The sequence below is a fragment of the Lepisosteus platostomus genome, chromosome 9 (assembly GCF_059453375.1).
Source record: "Lepisosteus platostomus isolate fLepPlt1 chromosome 9, fLepPlt1.hap1, whole genome shotgun sequence".
NCBI classification, from domain to species: Eukaryota; Metazoa; Chordata; class Actinopteri; order Semionotiformes; family Lepisosteidae; genus Lepisosteus; species Lepisosteus platostomus.
The window spans coordinates 6,399,939-6,416,694 of NC_142619.1; the positions used below are offsets into that span (position 1 = coordinate 6,399,939).

The following is a 16,756-nucleotide window of genomic DNA, read 5'->3' on the forward strand; positions in this document are numbered from 1 at the left end:
TTTTGCTATTTCTAATAAATATTATACTAACACAGTATTGTAATAATAAACATTAATGCAAAAACATTATAACCTAAGAAATTAAGTCAGTTTTCTACTTTATTTCTATTTTTTATTAATCAGTTTTTTCCTTTAATTGTTTGCCACTGTAACGACAAAATATGAAGATTAAATTCCTCGACCGAAACACTTTGAGAACATAATACTATTTAAAATGTAGTAATTGTTTCCTTTGAAATCATTGTTTTAAAACATAGTATTATGTAATTCATTCACTCAAATAAAATAAAACCACTCAAATCTAATACATTTTGAATGGAGTTTGTTGTATATTAGGGAGATAGTTGTTCATTCTTAAAACCTAAAACGTCCTTGAAAAAATGGGGTGTGGAACAATTTGGAAACAAGCTTTATAGCTTATAAATATTTTATATATACTGTATATATAGCATTATTTTTGCTTAAAAACACCTCAGGCCATGCCTGGTCTTTTAACAAACCACTTAAGGAATACCTCAACATGTGAAAAAAGATTTTGTTGCCAGACAAAATTTTACTGATTTTTTTTTTTAATCTAAAGTGCTATGTCTGGCACAAACCCAGTTTGGGGTTTGTCTTTAAAGCAGTATCAGTCCTGAGTGATAATGGTTTATACTGTATGGCATCTGTGTTTAAAATACGTATCTGTCTGCCTGGTCTTAGTTTCTACACCGGACCAGCTGTTGTGCAAGGCCGCATCCCCTTGGACACGGACAGCGTGGTTCTCGTCCTGAATGGAAGAGAGGACACGAAGATCGCCTACGCCACCCAGTGGCTGCAGTACGTACAGGCGCTGGTGCAGACGCACGAAGTGAATCACGTGGGAGTGATGCTGCTAGGGAGCGAGAAGTGCAGTAACGAGTGGATCCGTCCCTACCTCCGACGACACGGGGGGGTTGTGGACCTGCTGTTCCTGGTGTACGACAGCCCCTGGGTGAATGAGGAAGATGTGTATCAGTGGCCTCTGGGTGTAGCAACGTAAGCACTTACTGGTCATTTTTGTAAATCTTTCAGTTTCAAACTTAAAGTCTATTTCAATATATAAATTGTAATCAGATTAATTTGATAGTTACTTAAGTTATTATATTGGAATATTATAAGAGTATATATAATAATGCATTATATTGTAAAAATATATTATTATTTATTACTGTATAGCGATATTATTAAGTTTGAGTAAGCACTTTTTATGTTTTTAGTTTCGAACTTAAAATCTACTTAAATATATACATTTAATATGATAAGATATTAATATACATTTAATATTACTTAAGATATTATAAAATATTATATAAGTATATATGTAATAATTTGTTCTTTAATAGTATATAATTATATAGTAATATTATTATTTACTTTTGTGTAAGCACTTGTGTTTTAAGTTTGAGATGCATTTAATTAATGATAAATTTCATGGTTATTTATTAAATCCTGCTCTCCCATGTCATTAGTTTAATTACAACATGTTTTGTAATATTACTATATACAACCTCTATTTTTTTCCACAATGAACCAACATATATTAATACTCGCCATTTTTAAAGTGGCTCGTACTTTATATCAGGTTAGGGACTTTGAAAAAGCAAATCTCCAAGGAAGAACGCTGAGTGTGCATTCGTTAGTTCATCATAAAAACACATTTTCTAGCTTCGTATTTCATTTTCTATATTCTGTGGTCTGAAAATATTTTCTCAGTTTTTTTTTTGGTCTAGCAATAAAGATATTGATTTTGGAAATTGTCGGTTGTTTGGAAGTCATCCTCATAAATCATTTTTTTTTAATATTTGTGATCTTTTACAGAAAAACAGTCCTAATATTGGACTTTGTAGTGCTTTTCAAACCATTAGTGTTACATATTTTCATAGAATGCCACAGTTTCAGAATAGAACTTAATTTCCAGCTGTACTCTCCCCTATTACTGTGATGGATTTGTAAAAAAAAAAATCTGGAAAAAGTAATTACTTTTAACATTCTTCCCTTTGCTTATATTTAGAGAAAATGGTACTGATCTCAAGAGACTTACTTTTCATTAACTTTGATTTCATTGGAAAATCCAGACTGGAATTTTGTACTGACCAGTGTGTCTATGTCCTGCCCAATGTCTTATTTCCAGATACAGACAGTTTCCTGTAGTAGCACCCAGCAACAAGATGGTGCATGCCAGAAGACCATACCTGTGCAATTTCTTGGGAACTCTCTATAAGAACTCCTCAAGAGAAACGTTAATGATGATACTGAAACAAGACCACCTAGACAAAGAGTGCATCACTGCTGCAAGAGAAAAGTACGTTGATCAGCATTTCATGCCGTTTCTCAGCTTAAAAGGTTGTAGATATTCAGACATTCGCTTACATGTGTTGGTCTCTATATGCTTTCATGCTTTTTTAGCTTGTTTCATATTTGTGCAGCTCTGATACAATACAAAAGGTACTTTTAAAGACACCTGACATTCTTTAGCAGCTAGTAGTCTGCTAAATAATGGGAAAATGCCTAATTTTTTTACAATTGGTACCACAAATGTCTGTGGACCGAAAAATGACAAACCATCATTGTTGCATAATAGTGTAAGTTACACATGCAGCCTTTGTTTACGAAAATGCAGAGCCATTCTGTGCTGAAAGAATGCTCCAGAGAAGTATGTATGGAGTGACCCTCTCTGTGGCCTTGGTTAGCCTTAGATGGAAATAAACTGTAGAGAAAGAAGATGCACTGATGATTCAAACCAGAAACACTATATATACAATGATGCATTTGTGTTTATCAAATGTATATGGTGTAGCTATATTAAAAGAGGTTAGAACAGCATTGGAGGAAGCCTTAGATCCCAGTGTGCTTTTATCTTTGTTTTGTAGGATTTAAAAAGGCTTGTGTGCTTTTCTGTTTTGTTCTTGTTACCTCAAAGAACTTAAGAACTTCCTTAGGTTATTGGTTAATTTGGAACCGATGGAGAAATACAGACAAATATATATGGAGCCAGTAAATCGCACTCTTGCTAGTAAAACCCTGTTGCTGGTTTTGTGTGGGATGGCATTGTGGTGCAGTGGTTAGCATCACTGCCTCGCAGCACTAAGGCCTTAGGTTCAATTCCAGACCTGGAGTGCTATCTGTGTGGAGTCTGTATGTTCTCAGTACTGTCTCTATACTGACAGAACTACACTGTTTGGGGGTTTCCAATCTGTACTTTCTTTCCAAAAGGTAACCTGGAGAAAAAGAGAGAGTTATAAGTGAAGGGCTGTCTTTTACTGCTGTTTAATGTTTGGACAGTAGTAACAAGAAGAGGGTGTTCCCTTCTACATTACCGGGGCCAGATAACTTACTAGTATGTTTTTGAACTGTGGGAGGAAACCCACATGAACATAATGAGAACATACAAACTCCACACAGACAGCACCCCAGGAATTGAACCCAGGGGCACTAACCATTGCACCACCATGCTGCCCATATTCCTTTTCCTCTTTTTTTAAATTGATTTAAGTTAAGAGGTGTAAAGGTGTCTGGAGTTTTTAATGAGAACTGGTAAAGTTAAGTATCCTTCATGTAACCCATGCCAGCAGAGGGGGGGAAATTGTGCTTCTTTTCAGTTCAGGAGCTGTACAGTAGAGTGTTAGAAGACACGGTAGAAGCCTGAATGAAGGAACTCTCTTTTCTTTCCAGATGGCTGCCACAGGAGACAAGGGACAGCTCGGGAAAGTATCAAAGTGCCCTCCTGCAGAGCGACCTGACCCTGTGCCCTGTGGGCGTCAACACCGAGAGCTACAGGATCTACGAGGCTTGCTCGTATGGCTCCGTCCCCGTAGTGGAAGACATCATGACTCCTGGCAGCTGTGGCAAGTCACTGGCCTCCCACACTGCTCCGCTCCGGCTTCTGAAGGCCATGGGAGCGCCGTTCATCTTCCTGAGAGACTGGCGAGAGCTGCCCGCCGTTCTGGAAAGGGAAAGGAAAATGACGCTGCCGGAAAAGGCCGAGAGGAGGCAGGGGCTTCTCGAGTGGTACAGCAATTTCCGACAGCAGCTGAGAGAGAGGTTTACAGCTGCCGTTGAAGAGGCTTTCTTTCATGACGGTTAGGATCAACTTCAGACCCGGCTGACACACGCTTGGACTGTGTGCACAGGGTGCGGCTAAGGTGTAGAGTTGAAAGTGAACGTGTTAACTGTGATAAGGTCCGCCAACCACTTGTGGTGCTCGAAACTTGTGCTGTTCAGAATAATTTCGTGGCATGTGAAGTTCTGTATTTCAAATAGACCTTTATGGTGCAGAACTGGCCAAACAACACTGGGTTTCCAAGGTCCCCCTTGACTTACAGCACAACAGTAGCCTCGTGTATCTGAGCTTACAGTTTTGTCATTAAGAGCTGTGTCATTCCTCCAGTCCTCCAGACTGTACTCGGAACAAGGCGAGAGGCAGCTGTACCTGACAGTGTGTGCCTTTAGGAAGCATACACAATCTGTACCTCCCTTCAGACTCCCACTAGACCCCTGTGAGAACTCAGGTGTTTCAGTTTGCCTTTGAAACAGTAAGGAACTGACTTTCTTTCATTGCCATGGCATCGAGAGAGAGAGGAGAGTTGTTCCAAAATGCCTTAGCCCATATGCTCCCAGATATTGAACACCTGGAAAGAATCTATTCTTTCAAGATAATTTTCACTGTCTCGTAGAATTAAGCAGTGTTCCTTTCATTTACACTTGAAGTTTGGCCTGTAAGTTCATTTGTTGTTCTCCGTTACAAGAATGTATAACTTATTTTAAGAGTGGAGATTTTAACAAAAATGCAAATTTCTTTGATCTAGTATGGTTGTTTACTTATAAGCTATGTCAATTAAGGAGTGTTAGCTGTTGCTTATTTAAATGCTGATATGAGGGTTGTACCACTTAATCCGAATAAATCTGGAAGTCTGTTTTTTTTGCTGGCTTTACTGGTTTTCTAGAAGTTTTTGAAATGATCCAGTTGTAAAGCAAGAGCTCCTTTGCCACTCTAATTTCGAAAATGAAGTGTACATATTGTTGTCTCCTGTCAAACTTACGTCTAGGCCAATTTAATGCAACAACATAAGAAAAACCCAGCTTGATATCTTACTGAAACAAATCAGGTGAAGTATCTTGTTCAAGGGTAGAACAGCAGTGATTTGAACCCACGTCCTTCCAGTTAGTAGTAATAATAATTCATTATACTCATATAGCGCTTTTCTGGACACTCCACTCACTCAAAGCGCTTTGCAGGTAATGGGGATTCCCTTCCAACACCACCAATATCCAGCCCCCGCCTGGATGATGCAACATCAGCTATAGTGTGCCAGTACACTCCCCACACACCAGCTCTCAGTGGGGAGGGGAAAAGAATGATGAAGCCAGTTCAAAGATGGGGATTATTAAGATGATAGATAGATACTTTATTGATCCCGTGAGGGAAATTGCAGTGCAACAGCAGCTTAACACACACAACACAGCCACAGTGTAACGAATTATATAATAATAGTACAATACATACAATACCATACAATACAAGACTTACTCACAGTCCGGACACACAAAGAACAAAACTAGAACAGAACAGTACACAGAAAAATCGTATCACACATATGAATATAAATATAGATGTAAATATAGATATGGATGTAAATATAGATATAAATGTATTGCACAGGTCCCTGGCATATATTGCACAAAAAATGGTTGTAAACGGGAAAAAGAAAAAAAAAAAGAGAACAGATGTAGCAGTAGATGTGTAGATGTGTTTATTCCAGAAACAGGTCACTGTCAATGTTGCCTCTGCCAAGACGCAAGGTGGATGCGTTGTACAGTCTTATGGCAGAAGGCAAGAATTACCTCCTGTAGCGCTCCCTGTCGCACTGTGGATGAATCAGTCTATTGCTGAACGTGCTCTTCATTCCTGCAAGCCTGTCATAGAGGGGATGGGAGAAGTTGTCCATGATGGCCTCTAGTTTGGACATCATTCTCCTCTCAGCCACTACTTCCAAGGGGTCCAGGTCAGACCCAATGACAGAGCTTGCTCTCTTGATGAGCTTGTTCAGCCTTTTAGAATCCACTGCTCTAATCCCAGAGCCCCAGCACACCACTGCGTATAAAATGGCACTCACTACCACCGACTGATAGAACATATGTAGCATCTTACTACACACATTGAAGGACCTGAGCCTCCTCAAGAAGTAAAGTCGGCTCTGTCCCTTCTTATAGATGGCCTCGATGTTCTTAGACCATTCCAGTCTATCGTCGATGTGCACTCCCAGGAGTGGGAGGCCATGATTGGTTAAGGCCGATGGGAATTTGCCCAGGACAGTGGGATAACACCCCCACTATTTTTGAGAAACACCCTGGAGTCAGGACCTCAATTGTACATCTCATCTGAAGAAAGGCACCTTTTTTACAGTATATTGGCCCTGTCACTATACTGGGACATTAGGACCCACACACATCGTATGGTGTGCGTCCCCTACTGGCCCTTCTTACAGCAGCAGCCTTAGTTTTTCCCAGGAGGTCTCCTGTCCAGGTACTGGCCAGGCTCACACCTGCTGCCATATCACCCTGCCAGTCACGAGTTGCAGGGTGATATGGCTGCTGACTTTCAAGTCTAGAACCCTAACCACTGCTGCACACTGCCGGCCTATTCAGTTATAGTTTTATCAATGTGAAAAGGAATAATCAGATTCCATTCCGATGGAGAAGAATGCACTATTATTCACTTTACTCTATTTCTTTTATAGCAGTTGCTTTGCTTGCACAAAGAAGCACATTCACTCAGATCTCATGTCTGAGCAGATGATCATGCTGCCATATAAACACTATTCTGTATTATTTTCTACTCTTGTTCAGTTCCACTGTAAAGAAATCATGTTGCCTAATGGCATGTAAACATACTGTTTCATGTCTGAGCTCTGGTTTGTATTCTAGAACCTGTTCTTGTTTTGTGGATCTTCAGCTTCATATTCATTAGTTTTGCCCAACATCCAAGCCTGATGGTGATTTGTCATCTGGCAAAGGGAGCTGGACACTTAGTGGACATTAAACATGATGTATTGGGAATTTGGTAATGGGTGTTCTCTTAAGGTACTTTAAAATTAAATGCTAATTAGGAGGAGAATGAAAACTCTCCATTTTGTTTTTTCTTAAAATGATTAAAGTATAAAACTGAATATCGATATATGTTGCATCTTTACTTTAGATAACTGAAACAATAAAAGGCACATATACAGTACATATTGAACGTATTTGTAACCTTAAAATATTTCATATGTTTTGCTGTTGTTTTACCATTGTCCAGCAGAAGGAGCTAAAATGTATTTTTTTGTTTAACTTTGCAGTGGTGAACTAAGGTGGGACAAGCCTTGGTCCTTAAAGGCCAGTTTGACTGTATGTTTCCTGAATCCGGTCATTATTGGCTAAATAATTATTTAACTATTGTTAAAGAGATGTGGGAAAACATGCCTTCTAGGAAAAGAAATGAATGCACAGTGACATGGGCTACCAAAAAGAACACTTTGCAAGGATTTAAATAGCAGCAACTGTTGTTATTATTAGCAGAAGAATATCATTATTGTTGGTGTTAATTTATTATTATTGTTGTTATTGATAGAACTGGAAAATCTATTTTTAAACTTGCCCATTTGTTGAAAGGACATTTAAGAGGCAATGTTCAATACAAAGAACATTATTAACCTAATCTCATATTTTAGTTTGTAGGTTTACACAGGACGTACCAGCAATGTGCTGAAGAATATTAATCAATGTGCATAATACAAGCTGATAATGTAATGGATAAAATACAGTAGAAAATCAAACTTTCTGTGACTGTTTTTCTGCTATCTGAAGTTGCCTTCACACCTGATTTAAATAATTTAATGACCCATTCCTGTTTTAACTGTTCTGGTCTTGTGTGCTTACAAATCGAGATCACCACTAGTTTTCTCCGCCACTAACTCCTCAGAATTAACAAGACAAATCACCCCACCAACTAGAGAAAGCCAGGCAACGTTACCTACGGATTGAAGAAAGAGCTAAAACTCAGTCCTTTACATGACCAGGCCATATGAGCTTTTCTTATATACAGTGTGTGTAGTAGTCTGTTATATAGCTACTGTATACACAAGCATACTAATTCAATATTTCATACTGTGTTCACGTGCTTTTCTTTGTAATGTAAGGATAGTTTTCCTCTTTGCTATCATATTGACATTCATTGATTCCGGCAAGTCCATGTTTAATGCAAAAGTTAAACTTTTAGAACTTATCTACATGAAATGGAGAGATTCCACAACAGTGATGTTAGAGTGACTACACGCTGGACACGACAATCATCCTCTCATAAACCACCAAAATGAAAACCGCATTTAGTATCGTGTGTAAGTGTGAAGGGAACAAGCTGCAATAACAGGTTCTGCTCCCCAGCCTCTGTGTGTAATCGAGAGTTTCTGCATTCCACACTTGTTCTGTGAAGCCACTTAAGCAGTTAGGTCCCACAGGTCATCAAAGGTTAAAAGAAAGTACTGACTGCTCAAGGCTAGCAACTCTTGAAAACCTGGCACCAATTAAAATGGGTAATCTGATTTGGTCTTACGTCATCCATCAAGAAGAGTACATTCGGACAGTGGGTGTCTGCAAGATGAGATGATGCATTCACTTCCATTGTCAAGGCAGTACTGATCTGTGACTGTTTTAAGCAGAACAAGAGATTGTCCCAGTAGGTTTCCTCTCTTCAGCCAACGATGCTGATGTCAATATATTTATTGCGGTCATTTAAGTATTGTCCCCCACTTAAATATTATTTAATTGATTAACAAAACCAGCTTGCACGGACATAAATTCTGTTCAGTATGGTTCAGAAACACCTACTTCCAAACTGGTCTACTTCCAAACCAGAGACATGGGGACAGTTTGTGTTTTTTGCCAGGACACGTGGGCACCCCTGGTATCTCCCAGCACAATAAAGTATAATGCCTAAGCAAAAACAAAAAAAACTAAAGGGATAGTGAACACCGTCTCTACCACTGTCTCCAGAGTTCAGCGCTGACACTTGGTTAAAACTGAAGCTTCTTGGGATGTCAGCTGTTGATCTTCAGTTCTGAGGAGCTGTTCAATATCCAGTTGTTGTTTTTTTCGGCTGTCACAATCAGTCCTGCATCAAGGCAATCACATTTCCAACAAATAGTGTGCTTTTCTGGTGTTTTTATATTAAGTGCCTTCAGAACTGACCACTGCATAATTTTCACTGCATAAAAAACGCTGTGATGTTTGTGATGTATTGACAGACATGTCTACAAGAAGTGAAAAAAATCCTGTTGTAGTTCAGCCCAGTGTGTGGATGTTCTGAATTCCAAAATCAGTTCAATATGACTAAATTACTATGAGGCGTTTTTGCAACCTCTTTCTCTTTGATGTTACTTGTCAATATCAGATAGCCAACCTTTAAAAAGAGCTGTAAATGAGTAGTCAACTTGAAATATCTTTGTTTTCAGATTTGGTGTAAATTTAGGATATTTGCCGGAACATACTGTACAGCAGTTTGTCAGATTTCAAAATGTTGATCATGAGATTTAATCACAGAAAGCTTAGTTTTGAGAGACCAGGTCAGATATTTTTTATTTGATGCTAACAGATGCTTCTGGCCTGAATTCTAATTATAGTTTGCTGTGCACAATCAGTCATTCAGCAGCACATGTACTGTTTTGTTAAACACTTGAAGCAAAAATTCAGTTCCCTTCTTCTTGGGTCCGATCTGATGTATACACTAGATGGCAATAAGTCACCAAGCCTAAACAAAAATTACTCCTCTCACTTTGGCAAAGGCTTGAACGTACAGTATTTGCTGTTAAGTTAGATCTTTTCCCAGTTCATTTGTGCAAAGTACAGTTATACATAGCTCAGTTGCTTTATAACTAACCCGGTATTTACAAGGAGCTAAACAACTCATCCAGACAACATGGAATGACAATAAAAGGACAGCAAGATGTTGGGACAGATATTGAAATGTGTAGACTTCAAATCAAGGATGTTAAAATGTATAGACACAGAATGGTCTTATGGCATTGGTAAGCCATTGTAGAATATAACAAAATTATGATTGCCACATCAGAAAGAGCACTCTGAAAAAGTTTAAAGAACAGCAGCACATTTTAATTCTGGTTTTAAAGGGATGCCGTACGCAGAAAAGTTCAGAGAACTGAACTACTCTGGTTTCGAATGGTCAGTTACAAGACAACTTGATACCGACCAACATTTAAAATCCTGAGAAGCACTGCTGATGTAGTCAACTGAAGAGATTATTTTAGAACATGTGATGAAACTAGCACCTGGAGATACAAGTAAAACACAAGGCACATCTTTACACCAAAAAAGGCAGTTAAATGAAACTGCCCAACTGTGTTATTAAGGAAAATCAACCAATCATGGCCTCCTAATAATCTCCATCTATGAACTGTTTTCATCACTCTGTTCTCCTCCCCACTGAGAGCTGGTGTGTGGTGAGAGTACTGGCGCACTATGGCTGCTGTCGCATCATCCAGGTGGGGGCTACACATTGGTGGTGGAGGGGAGTCCCCATTACCTGTAAAGTGGTTAGAGTTTATTTTATTACTATTATTTACAATAATAAATTCCTTGGAATCCTTAAGGGACAAACGAATTAAATTGGAAACTGTTCGCTCATTTGTAAACCTTTATTTATCAACTCTTATTCAACTCTTCGTGTCTGGTCAAACTGCATGGATCACTGAAATTAATATTATCACCAGTGAATTACAATGACTATTTATGTAGGATGATAAGCTTGAAGCTGTCCTTAACTGCATATACATACAGTATTTTGTACATTTAGACCTTTTACAACTGTATATGTACTCTATATTAGGAGACACGAAACGTTGTGCACACTAAATATTCTAGATTTTAGATTTTTTCAAACTTCTTCGTTAAATGTCTAACACAGGCAAACGTTTAGCTTGATTTTGAACTCAATGAGAGGAGTCAATGATCCCTTCTGACTGAAGCAGTGTATCAGTCCATACCATTGCAATGAAAGTTTAGCCACTGTTAATACAACCACTCACGTTGGGACTACAGGACAGGCTACTTCCATGTGCAGTTGCTACTATAACGCTTCACAATGGAATCTCAGTTTTTTTTAAGGAGAATACAACTACAGAGGATGAGGTTGTAAGTAAATCCACCCTTTATTCACCATATGGTATTTTTTTTCCTTTCGAGACAAATACCTACAGTTCATGGGATTGTACAGTACTGTATATGATTACTATCTTCACTATAGTCTATGCTTATTACTGAGAAATACGCAAGGGGGAGCATTACTGATTTTTCCAACTACCTGTATCTCGTAACATGTACTCTCCACTGACACTACTTTGTGCGTATTTGTTGTGTGTCGTGCTCACCAAAACAGTCTATAGTCAGTAATTAACCAGGTATAGAGCAGAACAATTCTGCAATACTGATGTTCTGCGTGAGTTTTTAAATGGGGTTAGTGTGCCAGCTGATGGCTTTTGTGATTGTATTTCCGTTATATTATTGCGGTTATTTTTTTCTTCATTGGAATTGTTTTTTTTTTTTTCCATCCACCCCCAGGAGATGACCATGTTTCAACCGTCGGCACATTTTATTAAAAACATTATAAATTATATTTAATGTTAAATCTTAAACCTCCTGTCACCACGCTTCAGAAACAATGCAACGTACAGTACCAATCTGAAAAATACGTCTGATAATGAAAAATTTACCGCAATTTAAAGAAAAGTATATTAGTGTCATAAGGAAAGCATTTACCGTCAGGTGGGTAAATTTAAAATAAAGTTCAGGGTTCATCAAGGAAAGGTTAAAAGGTGTCAACAATACTTTAAACACAAGCTAAATATAAATCTTCCACTTTTAAGGTCACAAAATAACAATATTTACCGTTTAATTAATGTGACATGCTATTACAAAGTTTATGTACTGTATTGCCTGTTGGAGAACGATGGCTGCATACATTGACACGGAGATATACAGTACAGTAGTTACCTTGGAAAACAGGATTAAATCCTTGTGCCACTTGATATACAATAAAAGAGACAAATGGCTATTGTTGACCACAATCGAAGAACAGCTTTAAGAGTTCAGTTTACGGGGTTTTTTTCCATCACAGACAGACCTTCAGCTCAGTAAACGTTATTACATTTGTAAATTTTAAGTAATTAACTTTAACTGATATTGCTCCGGTTACGGAGCACAATTGCTTGCTTGAAAAAGTATCCGGCCGACTTTAAAATAGCCTCCCTTTTTACAAGTACACACCGCTAAATTTAGTTGGATTATCGCTCACGTAACACCAACAGGCAAGAAAAAAAGCAAACACAAGCAAACTTGCTACATTGTACTAGTTGTTTTCAGCAGCGTCTCAACAACATCTGGTAATATTTATTCATGTGTGTACAAATGAACAATTATGAAGTGTAAACAGTATTGCGTCTTTCTTGGAGCCGGTGTCGTATCCAGTTCGGTTCAGCAAATTTGGTGCGCCTTTGTCTTTTAACTTGCGCTCCAGGGACCGTGCATTAAGGGGAGGGTTCATGGTTCATACTTTCTTCTACTGCTTTCTATTACGGGACAGGACACCCTTTCCAGGCAGAAGGGGAAAACACACTTTCAACACCACCGGGCGTCTGAGTATTGGGAAAAGCGGTCCTGACTGACGGTCTTCCCCCCAAAAAACCATCGCCAGCTCGACTGGTTGGAGTTGTTGTCAATCGTGTCCACATTTCCGCTGTATGTGCCGGAGCGATCCCACCCATTTTCTAGTGACTCGGGGCAGCTGCGGTCTGTGTCTGGGAAGCAGTGCGAGGCTGGAAGAAGTGTGGAAGTGCTGGGAACAGGGCGCCGAGAGAGCTACACGGCGAATTTCGGCGTTGGTGTCATTTGTTTCTTTCCTCTGTCGAGTTGAAAAAACAACAACAACCGGGGCCTTCCCCACCTCCCCCTTTTTCTCTTTGCTAAGGATTGCTCTCAGCAAGGTCAATGCAATAATTTCAAAGGTTGAGAGCTCCGGGGTGGTTGTCATTTTTGTTCCTGCAGCCTGTTCTCAGATCTTGGCTAGCGGTGGACTCTGATTGTCTTGGAAACTGGATTTCAGTTCTGGCGATTTCTCTGATTCCTCCTAAAGAAAGATGGACTGTGAGACGTCCTGTTCTCTTTTGTAACATAAACTTGGGAACTAACAGGAATTCTTTCTCTGGAGGTGTTAAATCGTGCCATTTTCTTGACTTGCACTTTTTCCCCCCCGATTTTCATTGTTAATGCGATAATCATATAACAAACCTGTAGGATGCAACGAGAAGTGTAAACCTACAGGACCCCGAAGATCTTTATTGACCACAGCGAACTTTAAAAAAAAAACTACTCGGAAAGGGAGCCAAAATGTCAAATCCAGCAAGGTTCAAAAAGGATAAAGAGATAATAGCCGAGTATGAAACTCAAGTAAAAGGTAAGGTGGCGTTAATTTGGTATCGCTTTCTTTTGTGTCCGGCTGAAATACGGGTGAATGTTGTTACACTAAATAAAAAATATCCTTTGTTGTACTCTGAGGTTGTCTCTGACATGACACCAGAATACAAAAAAATATTTCTAGCTGTACGGACATGAAAAGGTAGACAAAACGTTTTTGTCCTTATATTCTAAGGGGACTGTGATGTGCTTTTGTATCGTGCCTTTGCAACAACCAAGACGATATTGCACTGTGGAAGTCGATACATTTTTATCTTCCTGTGCACAGAAGGTCTTCATTTCTAGTAGTAAGAATAAAGCTAATTTTGGGCTCCACTCCCCGCCTGCGATGGTAGCTACCATGTGCTGAATTCTGCTGGAATAGATCTATTTTCTTTAGCTAATGCGTGCTACACGTTTCATTAAATTGTGAATGATATACAAGTTGGGTGCTTATTAAGGTCGTTAATCAAAAATAAGGTACTTTTCATGCCACCCTTTTGTCATCCATCGGCGCAAGCTACTGTAGCTACTGTAGCTTCTCGGACTTTAATGAGCATATCCAACATCTGGGTGTGAGGTACATTAAAATGAACGTGGCCATACAGCGTGATTTCCAGAGAGCTTTCTTGCTGGACTGTGTCTGCCTGACGTTTTACTGACTCAACTTAAGTTGTAAGAGGACTAAAGGCACCAGACTCTTGCCATAGTGTTAGGAATAAAGGCTTTGCATTGTGGAGCAGCGATGTCCGTTCAGGACACAGTTTATAGTAGTGCGCCTTAATGGAAGCGAAGAATGTTTTCTTTAGGTGCTGACAGATTTATTAACCTGGCAGGGGTCTTGATGCAGCGCTTCATTGTGAGGTTTTCATTGAAACACAGGGGGCTGCGCTACTTTTTAACCTTGTTCTTTTTTGATAGGAGACTTTTAAAAGCAGGAGAAGCTTGTGCACACACCCCATCGAATGATTGCTGCCCAATTTATTTTAGTGTCTTTCGTTTTTTACTTTTCTCGATTGATATTATGGGTTTGCATTTCCAATAACCGACTTTGAAATGTTGGATTTTATGCCCATTAAAATACCTGTTTTAAGGGGTCGAATGGTAAATTAGATTAATTAACACTTAACTCTTCAATTATCCGAGCCTCTCTTTACAATGTTTCCTAGTTAACACATTTTTAATAAGTGTTCAGCTTTAATAAGATTTGTCCCTGTCCTTAAAATCTAACCTTTAGGTTCCTTTATATACGGTAATTGTGACTTTCGGGATGCTGAAATTGTTGGAACAAAGTTTGCTTTAAATTAACATACGAAGAAATTTTGTGCGTAACAGATTTAATAGAGGTCTAATGTAGAGTTCATGAAAAAAAACAGGATTGCATTAGAATGGAGGTTAGTTTCATTTTTTTTTCTCGTTTACGAACACAACTTCTGAACATCTCCATCTCGCACGTCAGAAAAGTCGTTCTTCTTTCTTTTTTTTTTTTGAGGCGCTTGATTACCGACCACTGGATGCCGGAAAACGGGTATTTGTTGAATCGGTTAACTGTTTTCAAACTCAACAAACTCAAACTGTCGTTTTATGCTGACCAGAGAGATTTGTGCGTCCCGTCTCTGAAAAGCCCCCCTCCTCTCGCCCCTCCGCCCTTGTTCTGTTCAGAGCGAACGGGACGGATTTTTCAATGAGAGCAAGCAATTGCTGCCCTGTCGTAACCATGGGGATTTGGCCGTCGTCCAGGAAGCTGAGCTTTACAGTTAGCATACTGAAACCTATCTCCTATTCATCTCTCCCAAGCGAAGCTGCAGGACGACACCAAGCATGGGCTAGCAAACAGCCACCCGAGCCTTTTCATTTTCGAAGAATTACCCGGTGGCGTGTTGGAGAGCCGCGGTTCTCATTTGATAGGAATGCGAAGACCTAACTCGTTGTGATGACTAAGGGTTTTCCCTTGTACGAGCGGCGTGATGCAGAGTCATACAGTATGTGATTCACTGGGAACAGCTATTCTTGTTTGTCATGCAGCCCACGGTCCGGGTAATAACAAAATAACTTTGCAGTGCCGTACTATAGTTAGCTATGACTACGACGAGTTTTTCGTTATCAGACACGGGGTGATTCGCCATTCTTCTCTACAGTGGGGGAAAAAAATCAACTTACAGAATTATATTTAATTACCAGACAGTTTCAGGTCCGTGCAGCTGAGCTGACATAAGCGGAAAAAATAGCTTAATCTTCATTAATCATTTTAAATAATTTTGGGAATCTGACATCATATAATAATAAGGGAAAATATGGTTAGGATATTTAATTCACATTCTTTTTGATTTTATTTGTTCTAACAAACATTGCATTAAAAGAAGCATATTACTTAAAACGGCAAAAAATCCTTGAATTAATCAGGAATATGGCAGTATTTTCTCTAATATTTTGTTGATCAAACGTATCATACTGTAGATAAGTGAATTACGCTGATTAACTTTGACATAAACAGGGCGTTTACTAGTGAAAGTTACAGCCTAATCGTGCGTTTGAGGTCGCAGCTGGAAATAACACAAGCTATGCATCCGTTGCAGATGCTGTCTTGTGCGATTCTGTCCCATGCCTGTAGTAGAACCCAGACAAGACCGTGCCTGTTCGCTGGTCTCTGAGCCCTTGATGCCACAAGTCATCTCAAGCTCACCCAGCAGATATTCAATGATACTGAAGTATGTGACCCAAAGCATAACTTTCACACTCTAATTTAATGAGACAGCTGTTGGTTATTAATAATAATAATAATAATAATAATAATAATAATAATAATAATAATAATAATAATAATTAATAATGACCCTTACACTTGCAAAGCTCTTTTCTGGACACTCCACTCAAAGTGCTTTACAGGTAATGGTGACTCCCAACCACCACCACCACCAATGTGTAGCCCCATCTGGATGATGCGACAGCAGCCATAGTGCACCAGAACACTCACCACACACCAACTCTCAGTGGGGAGGAGAGCAGAGTAATGAAGCCAATTCATAGATGGGTATTATTAGGAGGCCATGATTGGTAAAGGCCTTGGGGATATTGGGGTTAATGCCCCTACTCTTTTAGAGAAATATCCTGGGATTTTTAATGACCACAGAGAGTCAGGACCTCGGTTTTATGTCTCATCCAAAGGACGGCGCCTGTTTACAGTATAGTGTCCCCGTCACTATACAGTGGCATTAGGACCCACACAGAGTGCGCGCTC

At 39.2% G+C, this 16,756-nt stretch overlaps 2 protein-coding genes across 3 annotated transcripts in view; both read left to right on the forward strand.

Moving 5' to 3' along the window:
• The window catches only part of rxylt1 (ribitol xylosyltransferase 1), a 30,351-nt gene extending 25,403 nt beyond the window's left edge, over positions 1–4,948 (forward strand). Inside the window, exons 4-6 of the mRNA XM_088646683.1 lie at positions 703–1,017; positions 2,153–2,323; positions 3,694–4,948. Coding sequence (XP_088502809.1) covers positions 703–1,017; positions 2,153–2,323; positions 3,694–4,105 — 898 coding nt within the window. The 3' untranslated portion in view covers positions 4,106–4,948. The remainder of the gene's footprint in view (positions 1–702; positions 1,018–2,152; positions 2,324–3,693) is intronic.
• Positions 4,949–12,555: 7,607 nt separating this feature from the next.
• The window catches only part of srgap1a (SLIT-ROBO Rho GTPase activating protein 1a), a 143,965-nt gene continuing 139,764 nt past the window's right edge, over positions 12,556–16,756 (forward strand). Inside the window, exon 1 of one of the 2 annotated variants that reach the window (XM_088646689.1) lies at positions 12,556–13,519. In XM_088646689.1, the coding sequence (XP_088502815.1) occupies positions 13,453–13,519 (67 nt within the window). In that variant the 5' untranslated portion in view covers positions 12,556–13,452. The remainder of the gene's footprint in view (positions 13,520–16,756) is intronic. The other variant, XM_088646690.1, reaches the window with a different exon arrangement.